The sequence below is a fragment of the Lutra lutra genome, chromosome 5 (genome assembly GCF_902655055.1).
Source record: "Lutra lutra chromosome 5, mLutLut1.2, whole genome shotgun sequence".
Lineage (NCBI taxonomy): Eukaryota > Metazoa > Chordata > Mammalia > Carnivora > Mustelidae > Lutra > Lutra lutra.
Genome location: NC_062282.1, coordinates 119187677 through 119213194, shown reverse-complemented (window position 1 = coordinate 119213194; position 25518 = coordinate 119187677). Strand labels below are relative to the sequence as shown.

Below are 25518 nucleotides of genomic sequence, written 5' to 3'. Positions count from 1 at the left end.
TCCCAGACCTCTTCTTCTTTTCTTTGCCTGTGCCTCTTGATTGCTTATTGCCTTGTTATTATTAGCAAAGTTATTATCAGTAAAATCTCTGAATTGAATGTGTCTGACTTGACAGTCCAAATCGATCGTGGCTCACTGCTTTTCTCCCTGCTTTTCTCCAGTGTTCATTTGGAATCTTTTTTTTTTTTTAAAGATTTTTTAATTTATTTATTTGATAGAGAGAGATCACAAGCAGGCAGAGAGGCAGGCAGAGAGAGAGGAGGAAGCAGGCTCTCCGCCGAGCAGAGAGCCCGATGCGGGGCTCGATCCCAGGACCCTGAGATCATGACCTGAGCCGAAGGCAGCGGCTTAACCCGCTGAGCCACCCAGGCGCCCCTTCATTTGGAATCTTAACCATACTTTAGGCCTAGTTGAGAAATCTCCCTGGAACCTCTGAAACTATTCTAACTTGTAAGGGTCTTCCTCTTCCATTTTTCCAGACTCATTTTAGTCTTTATTATCTACATGAGTTGCCTGTGGCAGTTTTTAGATTGTTGACTTAACTTCATTCTTGTTTACCTTCCTAAAAAGTTGCTTAACTTTTGGATATTTATGCTTTTACTCCTCCTCTAACCTCTAAGCTTAGACCCTGAGACCTTGTTCACAGCTGTAGCTAGCCATGATCCTTATATATTATAGGCCCTCAAGTGTTAATTTGCTTTAGAGAAATGAAAGTCAAAAGGCACAGCATTTGAGTAGTTGAGGGCATTCTTTTATAGTACTTAGATGTTTGCATCATGTTGATATTTGAAGGAAAAATGCAAAGAAAAAAATGAAACTTCTGAGAAAGTTATTTTAAATTTTTATCAGATGTTATTTATTTTTCATATTATTATAAATATACTCTGAATCATAGCAATACTGTTTGTTTATCTTCTAGAGGGACAGTTAAGACACATAAAAACTGGGGAGCCGTTTGTTTTTAACTACCAAGAAGATTTGCACAGATGGAACCAGAAAAGATATGAAGCTCTAGGAGAGGTATGGTCATATATTAAACTTCACACTCTTTTTTTTTTTTTCTTCCAGTTTTGAAGAATCAGAATAAAGGTTTTGAAGCTAAGGCAGCTCATGAAGTCTTTTGTTAAAAAAAAAAAAAGTGATTTTAAAAATTGTTGTTTTTTTTGTTTATTTCAATGGTTATGTTTGAAACATATTCTCAAAGTTTATGTTTTTATGTAAACCTATCCTTCCCATGACCTTAATATTTTGTAGTGAGTCATTACATCAGAAGACAAATTCATGACAAATTTTATCTTTTAAATGTTTTAAAGAGGTTGAATCCTCTGCTATGCCAGGAGGAATAAGTGTTCTTTTAAGTGGTTATCTTAAAAAAAAAAAAAAGAGTTACTTATGTTAATTATATGAAGTGATGAGTATGTTAATTGTATTAATCTTGTTTATCATTCTGCAATGTGTATATATATCAAATCATCAAAGTTACTCCTCAATAAAGGTAAAAAAAATTCTTACCTATGTGAAGAAAATTGGTATTTGCTTGGCTAATAAAGTGTGTCTAACCTATTTACCTTTGACTTGATGAAGGGTTAGGCCTTGTGAGCATTTAGTTTCCTCACATGGTACCATTGTGAGGAACCCTTGAAAATGGCATTTGTCATTAAGGTGAATGTTCTGTTAAAGCCAAAAGTTTTACTCATCCTATGTCATGTTAAATAATTTAAATAAAATGCACATGGAGGGGCGCCTGGGTGGCTCAATGGGTTAAAGCCTCTGCCTTTGGCTCAGGTCGTGATCCCAGGGTCCTGGATCGAGCCCTTCCTCAGGCTCTCTGCTTGGCAGGGAGCCTGCTTCCCTTCCTCTCTCTCTGCCTGCCTCTCTGCCTGCTTGTGATCTCTGTCAAATTAATAAACAAAATCCTAAAAAAATAAAATAAAATAAAATGCACATGGACACATTTGTTTAGTGTGATAATACATACTACTTTAGTTCTTTAAGGAAAAGCTAAAGTTCCTATATTACTGTTTTGATTCTTTAAAAACTAGTCAGAATGAATTACTTGGTTAAACAGCAGCATAAAGAATATATGAAACTTAGTTTATCTTTTCTGGAAGACAGTTCTCCATGAATTACATTTCCACATGTGTCTGAGCAAAGGCGTTGACAGCTTTTGCTGTGGACTATCTTTTCGAGGGTGTTTGTGTAGGAAACAGCTTGGAAGACAGAGCTTGTGTCTTCCTCCAAGGGAGAGAACAGATTTGTTTGCTCTTCAGGAAAATGCTCTTCCCGTCCGCCACTAGTGGTAAAGAATGGGCAGGTTTGCTAGTAACCCCCTTACAAGATTGAGCTTCATAAATTTTGAGGTTCCTTAGCTATGATGCAGTCCCACTGTGTGCTTAGCCTCTATCTTTAGCCTGTCCATATTGCCTCTTTAGGACTAGAAGGACAAAAGAAAGAGATGAAAATAAGCTTATGCTGCTTGCCGAATACCTTGAGTAATAAAGTCTTTAGTCTCTGACATAGAAATCTAGTGTCTTTTGGCAATATCCATGAAATTGTAGCAGGCTAACTTGTTAGCTGGCAAAGAGAATAAAATCTTAGGCCCTTCAGAGTTCTTGACATTTTTCGCTAGCATTTGTAACTTAAATTTAATTAATGCCCTGAATAATTTCTTCTGCACATGAGATATTTCCCCATTCCCCACAAGTGAATTACTTATATGCCGCAGGCTAGTAGTATGTTGATTCTAGGAATATCCGTAGTATATGACCTTACAGAAGAACTGGGGATGTTTGTTTTGTTTTGTTTTTAAAGGGGGCTTACAGTCTACTCCTTTCCATGAGCCATGCATATTTGTTCACTTGGACAGGTGCTGTTCTCTAAACAAACTTTGTCCTTTTTGTCATCTGCATCTTTTTCACCCTTAACCTGTATCCCCTACCATTATCTCTGTCAGAATGTAGCAACTGTATCTTATTAGATTGTCCATGTACAAGTAATTCCTTTCTCCTAGATCTCCTATCTTATATTCTTTGGACATATGGATTGTCACAGGTTTGATTTTTGGTGGATCTTACTCTATGATAAAGTATTATGAAGTTTCACTTTAATAATTATATATAGATAGAGATAAAATATTGTGCATTATCTAGATTTCCCACCTCCTATGCCTGCATTCACATTTGTGTTCGTGATCAAGCTGGCCCCAAATGATCACCCCAAATCACAGGATTTATTCTGTAATGCAGTGTGTCTCAAATATAGATCAGTAGACCCCTGAGCTTCAAGTACCAATCCCATTTACTTCCCAATATATTTATCAAAAGTATATAACCTTCTAACATAAAACTGTCGCAACAAAAGATCCAAAGATTAGAGAAGGGAAGTCTGGTTGTTAGTATTTGGTTCCCTACCATCTTGCTTCTCATGTCTTGTTTGAAATACTTGTGTTTTTATTTTTTATTCCTCTGAATTCGGGTACACCATGAAATACTTATTTTTATTACCAGTCTCACTGCTGAAGGTTGACTATTAATTTAATTTCATTTCCTACATTTTAGGTTTGAGATGTATGAATTCTAGTTACATATGCATAATGACACAATTTTCCTATTGTAAATTTGTTTGGTGTTATTTATGGTAGGATTTAATAATGCATAGGTGGACCTATCTTTTTGTCCATCTTCCTTTCTTTTTCTGAGCTGTGTCTTCCAATTAGTTTAACCACCTTACTGTCCTTCATTCATACCTTATACTTTTATCTCGTACCGTTTTCTGTCTTTGAAATGCCCTTGCTCCCTTGTTCATGATACCCCTACCTCTACCTGCCTTCAGGTTTTGGCTTTCATATCTTCTAGGAAGCCTTCTCTCATCTCCTCTACCACTCTTTTTTTTTCTTTTTCTCAATTTCTTTTCTTCTCATTCTCTTTTTCCGCCTATCTTGCCTTCTTTTGAGAATGATTTAAGGTGGGCGCCTGGGTGGCTCAATCGGTTAAGCATCTGCCTTTGGCTCAGGTCCTGATCCTGGGGTCCTGGGATCGAATCCCACATCGGGCTCCGTGCTCAGTGGAGAGCCTGTTTCTCCCTCTCCCTCTGCCTGCCGCTCTGCCTACTTTGCTCTCTATCTCTCTATCAAATAAATAAATAAAATCTTAAAAAAAAAGAACAATTTAAGGTGACCTTAAATATGAATATTCCACTTAGCAAGATTAAAAATTAAGTAAAAATAATAAAATAGAATTTAAACAATGTTAGTAAACTAACAGCATGAGTTTGTTTTCTTTCTCTTTAAGATACTTTACACTGTATTACAATATTTTTTTATTTTTATTTTTTTAAGATTTTATTTTATTTATTTGACAGAGATCACAAGTAGGCAGAGAGGCAGGCAGAGAGGGGGAAGCAGGCTTTCTACTGAGCAGAGAGCCCGATGCGGGGCTCGATCCCAGGATCCTATGATTATGACCTGAGCTGAAGGCAGAGGCTTAACCTACTGAACCACCCAGGCACCCCTACAATATTTTTTAATGCATATCTTTTGGCAATTTGGGGAAATTTTCTGTATTCTTATGGTACTTGTTGAATAGTAAATGAGTGTTATACAAATATATAAACTATAAATTCTAGACCTATGTATTTTAGGAAATTTCTTAATTTTAGGAATTTGAACATGAAGATAATGTTTACTTATTGAAAGGAAAATGATATGCTAATGATGATTTTCCCATTTGTAGAGCTAAACAATTTTCAATTACTTTACTCTAATTCCCATTTAATTTCTAAGAGTTTCAGACAATTATGGCTTTGCTGATAAAAATTATTTGATTAAAAGTCATCTGTCTGTATTTATGGCATGTTTTGTTGGAAAATTTTTATTCTTCATGGTCAAACTCTAGACTGAATCTGCTGTAATTCAGAAAATAGAAGTTCTTCTAGAACTGCCTAAATTTCCTAGAAAACAAATAAAGTTTTGCATTTATATTTTGGAAGTAATTTAGTACTTCGTGTTACCAGTGATGTCACTAGTTGCAGTAAGTGAGAGCCTGTAGAAAGCATTTCACCACGTCCTGGACACAGAAGCACTGAAAAACCTCCTTTCTCCTCATTGATGGGTAGGGTGGAATTCAGAAGATATTACAAATTTGAGTTTATTGCTTAGGAACCTGCCTTAATAAATAGCTTCTGATGATTGAAGTTTTAAGGAAATAGATTCTGGCTTTAGCCAACAATCTAAACCAAAACCCCTTCTGGTTTTTTTTTTTTTTCTTCTTTTAGTATGTTCCTACTAAATATCGACTTTTGTCTTCACTAGAAAAGTACTATGTATGTTTCAGAACTGCCGTTTTAGTTTATGTTTATTTCTCTCTTAAGGAGATTATTATAGCAGTCATTCAGCAGAAATTGTTTTTAAGACTTGCTCTTGAAATGCTCTGTCATTTCTATGTAAATTAAACTTATTGTGTAAGTAAAATAAACTGAGATGTCAGTTTGTTCTTAGAATGCAGTTCCATAACTACACAAAAGAATACTCTTTGCATTCACGTAGTTACATTTTTATAGTCAAACAAAAGCTTTTGCTAATATGTATTTTTTTTCTTTACTATCTACATATAGCTTGATAAAAATATATAGCCTATAAGAGGTTTGGATAATTTATCTAAATTTAGAAAGATACTGTCAAGGGTTTAAGGAGGTGGGAGAGTGGTGTGAAAGGGTAATTTTCAAAGTAGAATTCTCCAGTATATATACTGGAGTTGAATGCCAGAAAATAGTGTTTCTGGTAAGCTTAATCCAGAAGACTCCAAAGGCTATCATGTTAGGTAATAAGTAGAATTTAGGCTTTGGGCTTCATTTGTAAAACTAGCATGTAATTTGTGAAATTATCCCCAGCTATCTGTTTCAGGTCAATACTGAATTACTATTAAGTGGAGAATATATAATCCAGCAGAAATTCTAATGAAAGAAAAATTTGATTTTCTTACTAATTTGGGTATTTGCATTTCCTTTAATATTTATCTTAATTACCTCTTTAAGAATTAATAAATTGTCAATGTGCTTAATAAGAGAATAGCAGTGACTGAACAGTTTTATAAGCGTGGCTCTTTATTCTTGACTAGAATCACACTAAAACAACTAAGAGCTTAATTTTTTTTCACCTGTGAAACCATCTGGTCTTGCACTTTTGTTTGTTGGGAGTTTTTGATTACTGATTCAGTTTCTTTGCAGATTGTCAAATTTCAAATTTTCTGTTTCTTGCTGTTTCAGGGTTGGTAATTTAATGTTTCTAGGAATTTACCTGTTTCTTCTAGGTTGCCCAGTTTGTTGGTGTATAGTTTTTTGTAATCTCTTATAATCATTTGTATTTCTCTGCTATTGGTTGTTATTTCTTCTCTCTAATTTGTGATTTTATTTATTTGAGTTCTTTTTCTTTCCTTTTTGCTAAGTCTGGCTAGAGGTTTATCAGTTTTATTGGTTTTTTTTCCAAGAACCATCTCCTGGTTTCATTGATGTGTTCTGTTATTTTAGTTTCTATATTATGTGTTTCTGCTCTAATCTTTATTATTTCTTTCCTTCTGCTGGCTTTAGACTTCATTTGTTGTTCTTTTTTTAGCTCCTTTAGGTGTGATCTTAGGTTGTTTAAGAATTTTCTTACCTTTTTTTTTTGCTTTAATTTTCCTTCTTTCTTGAGGTAGGCCTGTATTGCTATAAACTTCCATCATAGAACCACTACTACTGCATCAAAGAGATTTTGTATCTGGGTTTTTATTTTCCTCCATGTAATTTTTTTCTTTTCATTTTTTTATTAATTATTTTTATTAACATATAGTGCATTATTTGCCCCAGGGGTACAGGTCTGTGAATTGTCAAGCTTACACACGTGCCCCTTCAGGTCACTACGTTTGTATCTTTAGGGTAAATACCCAATAGTGGGATTGCTGGGTTGGAGGGTAGCTCTGTTTTCAACTTTTTGAACCTCCATGCTGTTTTCCAGAGTGGCTTGCACCAGCTTACATTCCCACCAGCAGTGTAGGAGAGTTCCCCTTTTTCCACATCCTCACCAACATCTGTCGTTTCCTGACTTATTAATTTTAGCCATTCTGACAGGTGTGAGGTGGTATCTCATTGTGCTTTTGATTTGTATTTCCCTGATGCCGAGTGATGTTGAGCACTTTTTCATGTGTCTGTTGGCCATCTGGATGTCTTCTTTGCGGAAATGTGTTTTCATGTCTCTGCCCATTTCTTGACTGGATTATTTGTTCTTTGGGTGTTGAGTTTGATAAGTTCTTTATAGATTTTGAATGCTAGCCTTTTATCTGATATGTCGTTTGTGAATATTTTCTCCCATTCTGTCAATTGTCTTTTGGTTTTGTTGACTGTTTCCCTTGTCGTGCAAAAGCGTTTGATCTTAATGAAGTCCCAATAGTTCATTTTTGCCCTTGCTTCCCTTGCCTTTGGCAGTGTTTCTAGGAAGAAGTTCCTGCAACTGAGGTCAGAGAGTTGCTGCCTGCATTCTCCTCAAGGATTTTGATGGATTCCTGTTTCACATTGAGGTCTTTCATCCATTTGGAGTCTATTTTTGTGCATGGTGTACGGAAATGGTCCAGTTTCATTTTTCCGCATGTGGCTGTCCACAATTTTCCCAACACCATTTGTTGAAGAGACTGTCTTTTTTCCACTGGACGTTCTTTTCTGCTTTGTCCAAGATTAGTTGACCATAGAGTTGAGGGTCTATTTCTGGGCTCTCTATTCTGTTCCATTGATCTATGTGTCTGTTTTTGTGCCAGTACCATACTGTCTTCGTGATTACAGCTTTGTAATAGAGCTTGAAGTCTGGAATTCTGATGCCACCAACTTTGGCTTTCTTTTCAACATTCTTCTGGCTATTCAGGGTCTTTCCTGGTTTTATATAAATTTTAGGATTATTTGTTACAGTTTTTTGAAAAAAATGATGGTATTTTGATAGGGATTGCATTAAATGTGTAGATTGCTTTAGGTAGCGAAGACATTTTCACAATATTTGTTCTTCCAATCCATGAGCATGGAACATTTTTCCATTTCTTTGTGTCTTCCTCAATTTCTTTCATGAGTTCTTTATAGTTTTCTGAGTACAGATTCTTAGCCTCTTTGGTTAGGTTTATTCCTAGGTATCTTATGGTTTTTGGGTGCCATTGTAAATGGGATCGACTCCTTAATTTCTCTTTCTTCTGTCTTCTTATTGGTGTATAAAAATGCAACTGATTTCTATACATTGATTTTATATCCTGACACTTTACTGAATTCCTGTACTAGTTCTAGCAGTTTTGGAGTGGAGTCTTTTGGGTTTTCTACATAAAGTATCATATCATCTGCAACGAGTGAGAGTTTGACTTCTCCTTCTCCGATTTGGATGACTTTAATTTCTTTTTGTTGTCTGATTGCTGAGGCTAGTAGTTCTGGTACTATGTTGAATAGCAGTGGTGTACTGGGCATCCCTGCCGTGTTCTTGGTCTTCAGGGAAAAGCTCTCAGTTTTTCCCCATTGAGAATGATATTAACTGTGGATTTTTCATAGATGGCACTGATGATATTGAGGAATGTACCCTCTATCCCTATGCTTTGAAGAATTTTGATCAAGAAGGGATGCTGTACTTTGTCAAATGCTTTTTCAGCATCTATTGAGAGTATCATATGATTCGTGTTTTTTCTTTTATTAATGTATTGTGTCACATTGATTGATTTGCAGATGTTGATTCAACCTTGCAGCCCAGGAATAAATTACACTTCATCGTGATGAATAATCCTTTTAATATACTGTTGGATCCTATTGGCTAGTATTTTGGTGAGAATTTTTGCATCTGTGTTCATCATGGATATTGGTCTGTAATTCTCTTTTTTGATGGGGTCTTTGTCTGGTTTTGGGATTAAGGTAATGCTGGCCCCATAAAATGAGTTTGGAAGTTTTCCATCCATTTCTATTTTTTGGAACAGTTTCAGGACAATAGGTATTAATTATTCTTGAAATGTTCGGAAGAATTCCCTTGGGAAGACGTCTGGCCCTGGGCTCTTGTTTGTTAGGAGATTTTGGATGACTGCTTCAATCACATTACTGGTTATGGGTCTGTTCAGGTTTTCTATTTCTTCCTGGTTCAGTTGTGGTAGTTTATATATCTCTAGGAATACATCCATTTCTTCCAGATTGTCAAATTTGCTGGTGCATAGTTGCTTATAATATGTTCTTATAATTGTATTTCTTTGGTGTTGGTTGTGATCTCTCCTCTTTCATTCATGATTTTATTTATTTGGGTCCTTTCTCTTTTCTTTTTGATAAGTCTGGCCAGGGGTCTATCAATCTTATTAATTCTTTCAAAGAACCAGCTGCTAGTTTTGTTGATTTGTTCTACTATTCTTTTGGTGTTGATTTCATTGATTTCTGCTCTGATCTTTATTATTTCTTTTCTCCTGCTGGGTTTGGGTTTCTTTGCTCTTCTTTCTCCAGCTCCTTTAGGTGCAGGGTTAGGTTGTGTACTTGAGACCTTTCTTGTTTCTTGAAAATGGCTTGTATGGCTATATGCTTTCCTCTCAGGACTGTCTTTGCTGTGTCCCACAGATTTTGAACAGTTGTGCTTTCATTATCATTTGTTTCCATGAATTTTTTCAGTTCTTTAATTTCCTGGTTGACCCATTCATTTTTTAGTAAGATGCTTTTTAGCCTCCATGTATTTGAATTCTTTCCAACTTTCCTTTTGTGATTGAGTTCTAGCTTCAGAGCGTTGTGGTCTGAAAATATGCAAGGAATGATCCCAGTCTTTTGGTACTGGTTGAGACCTGATTTGTGACCCACGATGTGATCAATTCTGGAGAATGTTCATGTGCACTAGAGAAGAATGTGTATTCTGTTGCTTTGGGATGGAATGTTGTGAATGTATCTGTGATGTCCATCTGGTCCAGTGTGTCATTTAAGGCCTTTATTTCCTTGTTGATCTTTTGCTTGGATGATCTGTCCATTTCAGTGAGGGGGTTGTTAAAGTCCCCTACTATTATTGTATTATTGTCAATGTGTTTCTTTGATTTTATTATTAATTGGTTTGTATAGTAGACTGCTCCCATGTTAGGGGCATAGATATTTAAAATTGTTAGATCTTCTTGTTGGACAGACCCTTGAGTATGATATAGTGTCCTTCCTCATCTCTTATTATAGTCCTTGGCTTAAAATCTAATTTAACTGATATAAGGATTATCACCCCAGCTTTCTTTTGATGTCCATTAGCATGGTAAGTTGTTTTCTACCCCCTTACTTTCAATCTGGAGGTGTCTTTGGGTCTAAAATGAGTTTCTTGTAGACAGCATATTGATGGATTTGGGTTTTTATCCATTCCGATACCCTGTGTCTTTGTATTGGGGCATTTAGTCCATTTACATTCAGGGTAACTATTGAAAGATATGAATTTAGTGCCATTGTATTGCATGTAAGGTGACTATTTTTGTATTGTCTCCGTTCCTTTCTCTTGTAATACTTTTAGGCTCTCTCTTTGCTTGGAGGACCCCTTTCAATATTTCCTGTAGGCCTGGTTTGGTGTTTGCAAATTCTTTTAATTTTTGTTTTTCCTGGAAGTTTTTTTAATCTCTCCTTCTATTTTTAATGATAGCCTAGCTGGAGATAGTATTCTTGGCTGCATATTTTTCTTATTTAGTGCTCTGAATATATCATGCCACTTCTTTCTGGCCTGCCAGGTCTCTGTGGATAAGTCTGCTGCAAATCTAATATTTCTACTGTTGTATGTTACAGACTTCTTGTCCCGAGCTGCTTTCAGGATTTTCTCTTTGTCACTAAGACTGGTAAGTTTTACTATCAGATGATGGGATGTGGACCTGTTTTTATTGATTTTGTGTGGGGTTCTGTGTGCCTCCTGGATTTCAATGCTTGTTCCCTTTGCCATGTTAGGGAAATTCTCTACTATAATTTGCTCCAATATTCCTTCTGCCCCTCTCTCTCTTTCTTCTTCTTCTGGAATCCCAATTATTCTAATACTGTTTTGAGAGATTATATCACCTATCTCTTGAATTCTCCCCTCATGGTCCAGTAGTTGTTTGATCTCTTTTGCTCAGCTTCTTTATTCTCTGTCATTTGGTCTTCTATATCACTAATTCTCTCTTCTGCCTCATTTTCCTAGCAGTAAGAACCTCCATTTTTTATTGCTCCTCATTAATAGCTTTTTTGATTTCAGTTTGGTTAGCCTTAGTTCTTTTATTTCTCCAGAAAGGGCTTTTATTTCTCCAGACAGGGTTTCTCTAATATCTTCCATGCCTTTTTCAAGCCCAGCTAGCCCTTGAGAATTGTCATTCGGAACTCTAGATCTGACATATTACCAATGTCCATGTTGATTAGGTCCCTAGCCATCTGTACTGCCTCTTGTTCTTTTTTCTGTGGTGAGTATCGAGAAAATAAAATAGTAAAAGGGTGACAAAGGCCCCAGGATAATGTACGCTAACCAAATCAGAAGAGACTCCCAACTGGGGCAAGAAGAATGGGGGTAAAAAGAAATTTAAAAAAAAAAATGTATATGTATATATATATATATATATATATATATATATATATATATGTATGTATATATATATTATAATAGTGAATAGAGCAGAGCCACCCACTTGATTTTGGGTGTATTTTGGTCTCTTAGAAGAAACCACCTCCCAAAATTTTAAAGAAAGAAAGACTTATATATATATATAAAAATAAGGGTAAGCATGATGAAGGGATGGAATATGACTGTAAAGATGAAAATTTTAAAAAAAATTGTAAAAAAGGAATTGATAAGTTGGTTGGAAAAAGAAGAAATAAAAAGAGGAGAGAATGTTCTCAGGCTGGAATCTAGAACAAAGCCCTGTGCTAGATTTAGGGTATATTTTGTTCAATCAGAAGAAATTGTATGCCAAAATTTTTTAGAAAAAAACAAAAACCCTATATATATACAAAAAATAAGCTTAAATACAATGAAGGATAAACTATGAGTATAATAAAGAAGGTTTAAAAAGAATTTTTTAGAAAGGTATTAAAAACTGAAAAACATTAAAAGAGGAAAAAGAAAAAGTTAAAAAATTAGAATAAGAAAAATAAATTTTAAAAAATTTAATTTAAGTGTGCAAGACTAAAGGATCATGGGGAGAAAGCCATGAATCCATGCATTGCTTTACCCTAGCTCTGGATTTCCGTTGTTCTCCTTGGTTGGTGAGCTTGGTCTTGGCTGGATATTCTTGTTGATCTTTTGGGGGAGGGGCCTTTTGTAGTGATTCTCAAATGTCTTTGCTGGAGGCGGAATTACGGCACCCTTGCCATGGGCCAGGCTATTAAATCTGCTCAGATTCGCTCTGGGGAGTTTTTGTTCCCTGAACACTTTCTGTAGACCTCTGGAGGACGGGAATGAAAATGGCAGCCTCTCAATCTTCGGCCCAGAGGAGCCGAGAGCTGGGGGTCCCCACTCCTCAGAGTGCCCTCAGAGAAAAGGAGTTAAACACTCCCATCTCCCTGGTCTCTGGCCGCGCTCTGGGCTCACCCAGCCTGTTACCAAGCTTTTCTGTCTCTGGCGTGCAGCCCCTGTTTGGAGTCTCCAAACCCAGTAGATTCCTGCCGCATTGCTCCTCCAGATGAGGAAGGGAAATCTCCCTGGATCTGCCACTCGTGCGGTCCCTGCTCAAAGAGCAGTGGTCCAACTGTGCCATGGATCACGGTTTAAGGTATCCCTGAGCTGAGAGCTCACTCCTCGGCTCTTTCTCTGTAGTCAGTTTCCCCATTCTGATACCTGACAGCTCTGGCACACTCAGACCCCAATCTTTCAGTGACCCCACAGGTCCTGAGACCACACTGTTCCTGCAAGGGCTCCACCCCTGCTTAGCCTCTGGAGCAATGTCCCTCAGTGGAGCAGACTTCTAAAAGTTCTGATTTTGTGCTCTGCCATTTTGCCGCTTGCCAGGAGCTGTCCCCTCCTGCTGCAGTCTATCTTCCCATTGCTTCAGATTCACTTCTCCAGACGTCCTATCTTTTGAAAGTGGTTGATTTTCTGTTCCTAGATTTGCTGCTTTTCTTCTCTTCGATCTCCGGTTAAGTTTGTAGGTGTTTGGAATGGTTTGATAACTATCTAGCTGAACTCCTGCTACCTGATGTCATTTCAATCCTCTACTTCTCCGCCATCTTTCCTCTAAAAAAAACCATGTAATTTTTAATTTCTTCTTTGATTTCTTAGTTGATCCATTTACTATCTAGTGGTGTTAGCATTTTATTTAACTCCCATGTATTTGTAGTCTTTCCATATTTTTTCTTATGGTTGATTTCTAGTTTCATACTGTTGTGTTCAGAAGAGCTGCATGGTATAATTTCGATCTTTTGTTGAAACTTTTTCTGTGGCCTAATATGTGATCTACTCTGGAGAATGTTCCATGTGCACTTGAAAAGAATGTGTCTTCTGCTATTTTAGGTTGGAATGCTCTGAATATATCTGTTAAATCTATCTGGTCCAGTGTGTCATTCAAAGCCATTGTTTTCTTGTTTATTTTCCATTTAGATGATCCGTCCATTGACATAAGTTTGCTTTTAATGTCCCCTACTATAATTGTATTAATATTGGTTAGTTCCTTTATGTTTGTTATTGTTTTGTGTATTTTGGTGCTCCCATGTTGGGTACATAGATATTTATAATTGTTACATTTTCTTGTTGCATTGTAACCTTTATTATTCTATGGTGCCCTTTTTTGTCTCTTCTTACAGTCTTTGTTTTAAAGTCTAGTTTGCCCACTAAAAGTATTACAACTCCAGCTTTCTTTTGACATGCGTTTGCATGATAAATGTTTCTCTATCCCCTCACTTTGAATCTGTAGGTGTCTTCAGGTCTAAAAACACTCTGTTGGGGCTCCTGGGTGGCTCAGTCGATTAAGCATCTGCCTTCTTCTTAAGTCATGAGCCCAGGTTCCTGAGATGGTACACTGTGTCATCATTGGATTCTCTTTCCCAGGCACATATGAGCTCTCTCTCTCTCTTTCTCTCACAAATAACTAAGAACTAAAATCTTTAAAAAATATGATGTCTCTTGTAGGCAGCCTATAGATGGGTCTTGTTTTTTTTTGTTGTTGTGTTGTTTTTAAAGATTTTATTTATTTATTTGAGAGAGAGACAGTGAAAGAGAGCATGAGCGAGGAGAAGGTCAGAGGGAGAAGCAGACTCCCCATGGATCTGGGAGCCCGATGCGGTACTCGATCCTGGGACTCCGGGATCATGATCTGAGCTGAAGGCAGTCATCCAACCAACTAAGCCACCCAGGCATCCCTGGGTCTTGTTTTTTTATCCATTCTGACACCCTATGCCATTTGATTGGAGTGTTCAGTCCATTTACATTTTAAGTAATAACTGATATTTATTGCCATTTTGTTGTTTCTTTTATGGTCATTTTGGGAGGTTTTCTCTGGTCTTTTCTTGTCTTTCATGTTTTTCTGATTTTCTTTAGTGATATATTTAGATTTTTTTCTCTTTATTCTTTGCATGTTATTATTATTATTTTGATTTTGGTTACCATTAGCTTTGTATATATGCTCTTCTGCATATAGTAGTCTCTATTAAGTTGATAGTCATTTAAGTTTGAAGCCATTCTTTTGTCTTCTCCTCTCCACAATTTAGGTATTTTTTATTATATTTTATATCCTTTTATTTTGTGGGCTCCTTGACTGATTTTTTTTTTTTTACAGGAATATTCCTTTTTTCTGCTTTTGTGTTTCCTGCCTTTATACTGTCACTTTTGGTCTCTCCTTTTCACTCAAAGAGTCCCCTTTAACATTTTTTGTAGGGTCATGAACTCCTTTAGCTTTTGTTTGTCAGGGGAACTCTTTATTTCTCTTTCTATTCTGAATGATAGCCTTGCTGGATATAGTATTCTTGGCTGTAGATTTTTCCCATTTGGCCACTTTATCATGCCACTACCTTTTGGCTTGCCACATTCTGTTGAAAAATCTCCTGTGGGTTTTCCCTTATAAGTTAATACCTTATTTTGTCTTGTTTCTTTTAAGGTTTTTTCTTTTTCACTATGTTGTGCCAATTTAATTATAACATGCCTTGGTGTTGGCCTGCTTTTGCTGATTTTTTTTAAAGATTTTATTTATTTATTTGACAGGAAAAGACACAGCAAGAGAGGGAACACAAGCAGGGGGAGTGGGAGAGGGAGAAACAGGCATCCTGCCAAGCAGGGAGCCTGATGCGGGTCTCTATCCCAGGACCCTGGGATCATGAACTGAGCCAAGGCAGACACTTAGCAACTGAGCCACCCAGGCACCCCAGCTTCTGTTGATTTTGATGGGAGTTCTCTGTGCCTCCTGGATCTGGATGTCTGTTTCCTTCCTCACATTAGGGAATTTTTCAGCTATTATTTCTTCAAATAAATTTTCTGCCGCCTTTTCTCTGTCTTCTTCTGGGACTCATATAATATGAATATCATTACAGTTAATGTAGTCACAAGGTTCCCTAAGTCTGTTCTGAATTTGCATAATTCTTCTTTCTCTCTTTTGTTCAGCTTCAGGGCTTCCCGTTACTTTGTCTTCTATATCATTAGTTCATTCCCATGCTTCTTCCAGCCTGCTGTTCATTGCATCAAGCATGTTTTTAATCTCATTTATTGCACTATTCATCTCAGACTCTTTTTTTTAAGTCTTTTTATCTCTGTGGTCAGGGTCTCACTGATGTCTTCCATTCTTTTCTCAAGTCCAGTTAGTATCCTTATGATTATTGCTTTAAATTCTCCATTGGTCATGCTACTTTTAACTGTTTTGTTTAGATCTCTGGCCATGACCATATCTTGTTCTTTCATCTGGGAGAAATTCCTCTGTCTTCTCATTTTGTTTAAGTCTCTACTTGTTCTCTGTATTAGCAAAGCCAGTTATGCCTCCTGTTACAGGAAGTAATAGCTTTATAAAGAAGAGGTCATGTATGCCTAGGTATTGGCACTTTTTGGGAGTGTCTCTAGTGTGTGCTGTGTGCACTGTGCTGTTGTGTTCTGGCTGCTGTGTCCTTCATGGCAGTTGCCTGCAGTGGCTCTTTTTGCCCGCTGTTGGTAGTGTTTGGTCCTTGGCCAGAATATGGTGACTTTTAATTACATGTGCTCTGGTCTGCTTGTGAAATGAGGCCTGTCATCACCTCCACCAGAATTGAGGCCCTGCAAAACTCTCTTGTTGGGAGATGTTGTGTCAACAAGGGATTGTGGTGGTCTCCTGGTGGAGGGGCTAAGTGGGCTGGAACTGATGGAAGTGTGACTGGGAAAGCAATTCCGTGGACTACAGGAGGGTGGGGCTTAGTGTAAGTAAATTAGGCAGCCAGTGCCCATGCTTTCCTGCTTCCCATGGGTTGCTCCATGTTTATGGTGAGGAATGGGGGAGAGAAATGACATTGGCCAGCTCCTTTGTTCCAGGAGCCCTGTCTCTGTGAATGCTGCCTCTAAGGAACATGCTCCAAGAAGATAAATAATCTCCCCACTATGTGCCCCAGGTGTTTTTTAGATCTGTTTTCTTGCTGTCTGTCCCCCACCCCAGGTTGTTTGCCTGCCTTCTTTTCAAGAGTATTGCAGTGTCCTCCAGGTTCTATCCCAGCCAAGCCCACTGACCTTTATTTTAAAATTTAATTTAATTTATTTATCTTTTTGTTGCAAAATGGTGGTTTTATTAAAGCATGGGGACAGGACCTGTGGGCCAAAAGAGTTTTTGTACTGGGGTTGTGAGGGGTGGCAGATTATATACTATGGGGTTGGGGCTGCAACACTCACCATGGAATATATATGACATTCCTCAGGTACTCCTGGATGCCCTAAAGGAAAAACAAATGGTTAATTTATAGGGATTACAATCCTGCAAGACATGAGTCTCCCTCAGTTTGCAAAAGTCTTGGCAATTTATAAGAACACAGCATTTCTGTCAATGGCCTAGCTTCCAAGGAGGGAATGTAGATACAATTAAACGTCCTTATAATCTGCAGCACATTGACAGAACCTTGAAGTGGGCAAAGTGCAGTGTTCCTCCAAGAAGCCCACTGGCCTTTAAAACTCCAGTCTTTAAGGTCTGTGGTTGTGAGAATTCAGGAAATTCAACCCCTCTGGTTTTCCAAGCCAATGGCTATGGGGAAATACTCTCCTGTGCATTCCCCTGGGTGCTCCTCTCTTTCATGCTTTCTTTGTGATCACAGCTCCCTCCCCTCCAGAGCAGCCATGATATGTTTCTCCACTAAACCATGTGTCCGTACCTCCTACCTTCTTTCTGTGTGTGTGTGTTTTTTTTTTTTAAATCTCCCTTTAGTTTGTAGGGTTTGTTCTGTCAGTGGTCAGGTTGATATCTGGGGTATGTAGGATGATTTAATAGTTACCAAGTTGTATTTGTGGGATGGGGTGAGGCTGGGGTATTCCTACTCCACTGTCATCTTCCTCTCCTAGGGTTTTTTTTCATTTTGCCATAGTTAGGTATATTTATGTGAAATAGGAGCAACTTAAGGAACATAAATATAATATAAATTATATTGTTATATTATAATATAAATTATCACTCTATAGTATAATTTAATATAAATTATATATCATCATATATATTATATATATTATATAAATTATCACCCTAGTATTAATATTTAGATATTTAAATATAATATGATTGTGTATAATAAATACTTTCATGTAATGTGAAATTCACAGATCTTACGTTGTGACAGAAAGGAATGGCTAGCCATCCAGAAATATGGGTCCTAGATTTGGTCAGTACTATCTGTATGAATTTAGAAAAACAATGTTTTTGATCCCCCACTGTAAAGTGCAGATAAAATTATCCATATCATTGTGATGAATTAGTAAAGTACATATATATATCATTTTATATTCTTAAATGTGCCATGCAAGTGTTAGGAGTATGGAATAAAAATACAACTACTCTGTTTAAGATTTATAACTTACCTTTATTATTAATAGTATGAAGATTTAATTTCTAGCTTTTCTTTTCTCCTTTCTCTTTTAGTCTACTTATTAATTACTGACAACAAATTTAACTTCTCTGGTAGAGATGAAGAACTGACCCTCAGCCCAGAGTTGGTCAGCAGTCTCCTTTGACTTCCATCTCTCCTTAGCATCCATTCCTATAAGAGGGATACTGTATCAAGGATGGTATTAGTAATCGGAGAACTTAGAATTGAAGAAGTAGTCACTGAAATAATGAGAAATCCCAACAGAGAAAAACTGTAAGCCTCTTAAAAACAATGTGGTATTGACAGATGAGCAAACACACAGACCCAACTGAATAGAATACAAAGTCCACAAATACATTGGAAGTTCAAATAGACATGGAAATATAGTTTATATTGTAGCCAAATTGTAAATTACTGGGGGAAAAGGAACTTTAAGTAATTGATAATCATTTGTAAGAATATAAAATTTGACCATGAATCACACAGTGTACACCAGAATGAACTCCAAATTGATCAGAGGTCTAATGCAAAAAATTAAATAAAACTATGAACCCAGTAGCATTGATCATATTTTTGAAATACCAACCTAGTGTCAATGATTGTGGTTTTGAAATACTACTTCCTTTTAAAATAATGCAGATACTTTGGAGAAATGTTGGATCACAGTGTGGCCAGAAACAAATGACATAAGTCTGGAATATCTTGTCAAATCAGAAAGCAAGGAAGTTGCCAAAGAATATTAGCTCCTCTGAAACTTGAAAAGAAAAAGCCCCTTCCCACCAAAAAAAAGGGGGGGGGGCAAAAGAACCCCCCCCAAAACAACCAAAAAAACCCACAGGAATCCCTACCAGTGGCAAATATGCATGAGCAAGTGATTCCGGGGAAAATAATGAAAATAGCCTTTAAACATATGAAAACATGTTAAAATTCACTCATAAGGGGCGCCTGGGTGGCTCAGTGGGTTAAAGCCTCTGCCTTCAGCTCAGGTCATGATTCCAGGGTCCTGGGATCGAGCCCCGCATCGGGCTCTCTGCTCGGCAGGGAGCCCGCTTCCTCCTCTCTCTCTCTGCCTGCCTCGCTGCCTACCTGTGATCTCTATCTGTCAAATTAAAAAAAAAAAAATCTTTATTAAAAAAAAAGTACACTTATCTTAAAAAAAAATTCACTCATAATAAGAGACACATTAATGAAGACCGTGCTAAAATAACATTTCTCACCTGTCAGGTTGACAAAGATCTTACAAGCTTGATGGCGCACTCAGTAGATGAGGTAGTAGTGAGAAGAGACCTTTCATATGTTTCTGGTAGGAATGTAAAATAAAGTGGTATAATCTCTTTCGATGAAAAATTGCCAATATTTTACAAAATTACAGATGCATTTTCCCTTTTGTGTGAGAAAGGAGGGGGAAATGCATATATTTGTTGTATGTTTATTTTTGTGAAAAAAAAACTGGAAAAATTACCTCAAAATTAATAATATTTATGGGGAGCTGGAGGAATGACATGAAGTGATGGCATTGAGAAATCTCTAATACTTTTTTGTGCAGTTTTGATTTTTGAACCATTGTAGATTTCAGTATTTTAGGAAAAAAAAATTCCACAAAATTTTAAAAGAAGTTGAAGTGTATATCTAGTTAAATATACAAAAGAAAACAAAGAATGATTTCTGATGTCTTTTGGATACGGCACTTGGTACTTCCTTTGTTGGATTCGTCCTGTGGTTGAGAATGTCCAGTAAAACGTTAAAACTAGCTCAATGGTTTTGTTGTTAATAGTGATATTGGTATAATAACGTTGATGCTATTTAATTAACATGGTATATTAAAGCAAATAAGTAAACATGTAAATGTAATTGTAAACTATGATTTTCAGGATTAGGTAAGAGAGATACAAACATAACAAAGCAGTTAGGAAAACCCATGTAGAGAAAAGTTTTACATTTTGGAATATCACTACAAACTCAATATGTTTTAAAAATATATTCCTTAGTTCTACCCACTAAAAAGGCTTGGAGGTAGTGGCTCCCTTTTTTTTTTTTTTTTAAAGATTTTATTTGTTTACCTGACAGACAGAGATCACAAGTAGGCAGAGAGGCAGGCAGATAGAGAGAGGGACGGAAGCAGGCCCCCCGCTGAGCAGAGAATCCGATGCGGGGCTCAATCCCAGGACCCTGGGATCATGACTCGAGCCGAAGGCAGAGGCCCTAACCCACTGAGCCACCCAGGCGCCCCGGTAGTGGCTCCCTCTTAACGTTGAGTACTGTTAGTGGTAACATCTTGGTGTCTAAATGCATTGCTTTAGTAAAAGGAGTCAAGGGTCATTGGACAGAAGGCTGATTCCAGATCAGGGACTGGGAAAATACAAGATGAGCCTAGCACATATGTTTTACCAGAAAGGAAACACTTAGTCTAATGGAAATATGTGAAAAGAACAGAGGAGCCAGTCTGAAAGGGCATCTTTTGGCCAAAATTGGGACACTTTCAGGATAAAACAGAATAAGGGTTCTAGTGGTTTTAAAACATTTAATAAAAAGTTATCATTTCTTAATTTTTAAAAATATTGATTTTCCGTCATCAGATGAAAACTATAAAAATTGATAATCAAAGGGAAGGAATTAATCAGCTATAAGGAGCTGTAGTTCATTTGCTAGTGAGGAAGGAATGCTCTTCTTTACCAACGAATACTGGCTACTAAAACTATTACATATGATAGAATTAGAAAATCACCATTTTGCCACTTATGGTAGCATAATTCTTAAAATGTTTTTTGAAGATTCACATTTTCTGCTTATTCAATCAAACACTAATCTAGGTACTATTGTGAAGGGACTTTGGAGATGTAATTAAGATTACTGTTTAGCTGACTTTAATATAGAGAGATTATTCTGGATTATCTGGGAGGACGCAATACAATTACATGAATTATTTAAAACTGACAAGAAAGGCAGAAGAGTCAGTGACAGATTTGATAGAAGAGGAGTTTGTAAGAGATGAAGCAGAAGAGAAGCCAGAGAGATCCAAACATGAGGAGGATTCAACATGCCATTGCTGGCCCAGGATATAGGTAGGGCCTATATTCAAGGATCATACAGAAGCCTGTGGGAACTGAGGGTGCCCCTGTACTAATGGCCTTTGAGGAAATGAGCATCTCAGGCCTGCAACTTCAGTGAGCCAGCTTTTGCCAATCATCTGAAGGAGATTGGAAGTGGACTTCTTCCAGTGTTTCCTGATAAGAACCCATGGGCTAACACCTTGTTTTTGGCCTTGTGAAACCTGGAGTAGAGAAACCAATGTAGACTTGTGATGTACAGATTGTGAGATGGTAAATTGTGTTGTTTAAAGCTGTTAAGTTTGTGGTACTTTTGTTTCATTAATAACAGAAAACCAATGTACAACCCTTCTGTGAAATAATTGATTGAGATAACGATTGTCAGTGGATGCTAATTTCATTAGGTGAAAGGATGTGAGGGACTATTTTCACAGTATATTTGCATAGTTCTGAAGTATTATCTTAGAGATTTCTTGCAGTTGTAAAGGGAAAAATATATACCTTAAAATAGAGATCTAACTATGGGCACTTAAGTGAACAATTAGTATTACTAGTAATAGAACAACTTGCCACTTACGTTTCTTCTCATGTGTTGCAATTTGAAGTACAAAGCAGGAACTGAATATTCTGATTATATATGTTGAATCTGACTCTAATCAGATCTTAAAAGATTTTTTTATTTAATTTATTTGAGAGCAAGCGAGAGGTTGAGCGAGGGGGAGGAGCAAAAGGAGAGGGAGAAGCAGACTCCTGCTTACCAGGGAGCCCGACAAGGGGCTCAATTCCAAGGCCCTGGGATCATGACCTGAGCCACAGGCAGATCCTTAACCAACTGAGCCACCCAGGTGCCCCCAAAGCATGTTATTTTTAAATGCTTCTTAAGAAAGAGAAGAAACAAATCTATGCAAATAAAAAGCATATATGGCAAAATGTTGTTAATAGTTGTTCAGTCAAAGGGGGTAAATGTAAAGGTGTTTATTGTATTATTTTCCAACTTTTCTATATGTTTGAAAAGTTTCACAGTTAAATATTTGGGGGAAAGTAGAAGACGATAGGAAACTTGAAGGAACATCTTTTAGGTGAGTGGGGCTTGTTCACGGCCAGGCTTTATGTAGTGTTCTTGGATAGTACTGTTTTGTTTGGGACCCTTCAAAGATTGGAATTTGAAATACTTTTCTCAGCAATAACAGGATCCATTCTAGTTTCTTGAGTGGTCTTCAAATAGTTTGTTCCATTTTTTTAGAGCTATCTTACTTAGTATTTTTCCTGGGGCATAAATGCGTTTGGAGTCTCAGAGGGAATGAACTGAACATAGGTCCATGAAGGTTGTGACAGGATTTTCTTATGCTCTTACATGTCTTACTACATATGCCAAGAATGCAAGGCCCTGCCTGCTTTTTTGCATAGGCCATTTCTCAGCGTTGCGGTTGTGTAAGTCATCTTGAGGGATAAGATAAGACAAAAACCAGAATTGCTTACAGCTTGCTCTAAAATGGTAGGCTCCCCAAGCTTCATATTCCTCACCTTTAAGTCAGACCATTGTGAGTACAGCATCCATCTAGGCTCATCATGCTACTCTCCAGGAATTTGGAATCCAGGGAACCAATGCAACCATGCCTATGCCATGTCATGATTAATAAAGGCCTTTGTCTCTGACCCAGAAGTTCTGAGTCTGCTGTCAGCAACCATGTAACAGGCTAACAGATTAGTTTGTAGCCATGGCAAAATCAAATCTCAGACTTTGTTGTTAAGTCTTCAGTAGATCTTCAGTAATCCCTATGTCTTCAGTCTGACTTCTTTTTTTTTTTTTTTTAAAGATTTTATTTATTTATTTGACAGAGAGAGATCACAAGTAGGCAGAGAGGCAGGCAGAGAGAGAGGAAGGGAAGCAGGCTTCCCGCCGAGCAGCGAGCCCGATGCGGGACTCGATCCCAGGACTCTGGGATCATGACCCGAGCCGAAGGCAGCGGCTCAACCCACTGAGCCACCCAGGCGCCCTTCAGTCTGACTTCTTAACTGGGCCTACATTTTCTAAGTCTGAAGCCCCTGGGGTTCTGCTAGGCCAATAACCTGGCTTTCTCGGTTTTAATGAATGGTATTACCATTCATGCAGTTATGTAAGTCCGAGTGTTCCTAAGTCCTTTCATTTCTCATATTTGTGACCAGGCCTTGTTCTTTTACCTTCTTAGCATGGCATCTTTCTCCACATCCACTGCTGTTGGTTCCACTTAGGTATCTATCATCTCTTAACTAGATTGATGCAATGCAGCTATGGAACTGAATTGTGGCCCCCTCTCAGAATTCATATGTTGAAGCCCTAAACCCTAAATGTGATTATATTTGGAGATAGGACTTTTAGGAGGAAATTAAGGTTAAATGAGATCATAAGGGCAGTGTCCTAATCTGATAGGATTGGTGGCTTTACATGAAAAAGGAGAGAGAGATCCTTCTTTTTCTTTCTCTCTCTGCACATACTGAGGAAAGGCCATGTGAGGCAATAGCAAGAACGTGGCTGTCTGCAAGCCAGCAAGAGAGCTCTTACTAGTGAACCTAATCAGCTAGTACCTTTATCTCCCACAGAAATGTGAGAAATAAATTTCTGTTGTTTAAGCCACCTAGGCTATGGTAATTTCTTATGGCAGCCTAATCCAACCAAGGCACTGACCTCCAATGTGGTCCATCCAAGCTGGTTTCCCTCCCCATCATTTCCATCTCTTTGAACTTCTTACCGCTGCTACTAGAGGTATCTTTTAAAAATGCAGCTGTGATCAAATTTGCCTCTTTTTAGTACCTTTATGTGTTTCCCTACAAAATAACATTCAGACGGCCTCCCTTCTCAAATTAGAACTTTCATGAGTTGGCCCTATTATATTTTTCTGGTTTTATCACTTGTCTCCTCTCTTGCCCTAGTCCCCACTCACGCTATGCTTGAGCTGTATAAACCTACTTGCGGTTTGCTAATATGGCATGCTGTTTCATGTCTCTGGGCTGCCGCTTCTGCAGGAACCATTTGGTGCCAGGGATGTTGCTTCACCGCTCCCCTCCCATCTGCTTGCAGAGGATTTATTCATCTTTCAGGCTTAGACCAACCTCTGAGAAAGCTTACCCTGCTCTATATAGGCTAGAATGGACATCTCTCTTCTTTGTGTCTCATATGTGCTTTTAAAACAATTCTATTATAACAGGTATTATATTTTATTTCCCTTAGTGTTTAATATATCTCTCTTTTTGTGGGTGTGTTGGGGCTAAACTAAGTCTAAATGGATACTGTGTTGGTTAGGGTTCTCCAGAGAAACAGAACCAATAGATTGTGTATATAGAGAGAAATACATTTATTTTAGGAAATTATCTCATGAGCTTCTAGGGTTTCGGCAAGTCCAAAATCTGATGGGCTGGCTGGCAGGTTGGAGAACAAAGGAGGAGTTTGTTGCAGTTTGAGTCCAAAAACAGTCTATAGTCAGAATTCCCTCTTGCTTAGGGGAGGCCAGTTTTCTTTCTGTTGAGCCCTTCATCCGAATGGATAAGGCCCATGAAGGCAGTCTGCTTCTCTTCAGGTCCACCAATTGAAATGTAAATGTCATTCAGCACCTCACAGAAATAGCTAGAATAATGTTTGATCATGTGCCAACATGTATGTATTTTAACCCAAACTCTTTTACCTTTGGAAGGGACATCACATTTATCTACAGTGCAATGGAGACTAAAAAAACAGCCATTGAGGCAGAGGGAAAACCTTGAGACATGTGATGTTGTTAAAGCCAGGTGAAGAATATATGTCAAGGAGAAGTAATGATTTTTGTAGACTGAAGTCACACGGAGATCAGTGGAGGTGTTTCACGGAGTTCTCCTGACTCTCTTCTTGGCTAAGTGTAATTCTTGATATCTCCACTCCGAAGCCAAAACATTATCCCAAAGTTAGAACATTATTACTTTCTATTTCTTGGTGTCTTTAGGATAAAGTCAAACTACATGTGGAATACAAGGTCAGAGAAGAACTATGTAGCCTCATTTTCCTCTGTCCTACTCTAAACTCAAGCCATTATGAACTTCAGGAGTTACTTTGAAGTTATTTTTCTCACAGCCTTAACATGGCCTCTCTTCTTTGCTTGAAACACTTCTTTCTTCCATAGACTATTTAACTGATATTCATCTTTCAGGTCGTAACTTAAGTCCCACTTCTTTAGTGAGACCTGCTCTGATCCAGGATTAGGTTAGATTCTCACAGATGCCAATATTTACTGCCATAACTCATAATACATTTTGTTTTTTCTTGCAATTAATGTCTTTCTTAGATACTTATTTCTCTCTAAAATGTGAGCTAGATCAGATCAGAAGCTCTGTTTATTTGCTTTACAGCATCGTTCCTGGTACCCACCATAGAGCCTGGCACTGGACCAGTACTCAGTGTTTTCTGACTGAATATTGAGTACAATGACGATATGATTTTTCTGTTGAGTATTGTTACGGGATTTGAAGCAGTATTCCTGTTGTGACTTCACATGTGTTTATGTAATATGGGAACATGTGG

At 37.6% G+C, this 25518-nt stretch overlaps 1 protein-coding gene across 5 annotated transcripts in view; it reads left to right on the top strand.

Annotated features, from left to right (window-relative positions):
* FAM172A (family with sequence similarity 172 member A) overlaps nucleotides 1-25518 on the top strand; it is a 429500-nt gene that overhangs the window by 51033 nt on the left and 352949 nt on the right. For all 5 annotated transcript variants that reach the window (XM_047731577.1, XM_047731576.1, XM_047731573.1 and 2 more), the window contains one exon: nucleotides 920-1020. In XM_047731577.1, the coding sequence (XP_047587533.1) occupies nucleotides 920-1020 (101 nt within the window). The remainder of the gene's footprint in view (nucleotides 1-919; nucleotides 1021-25518) is intronic.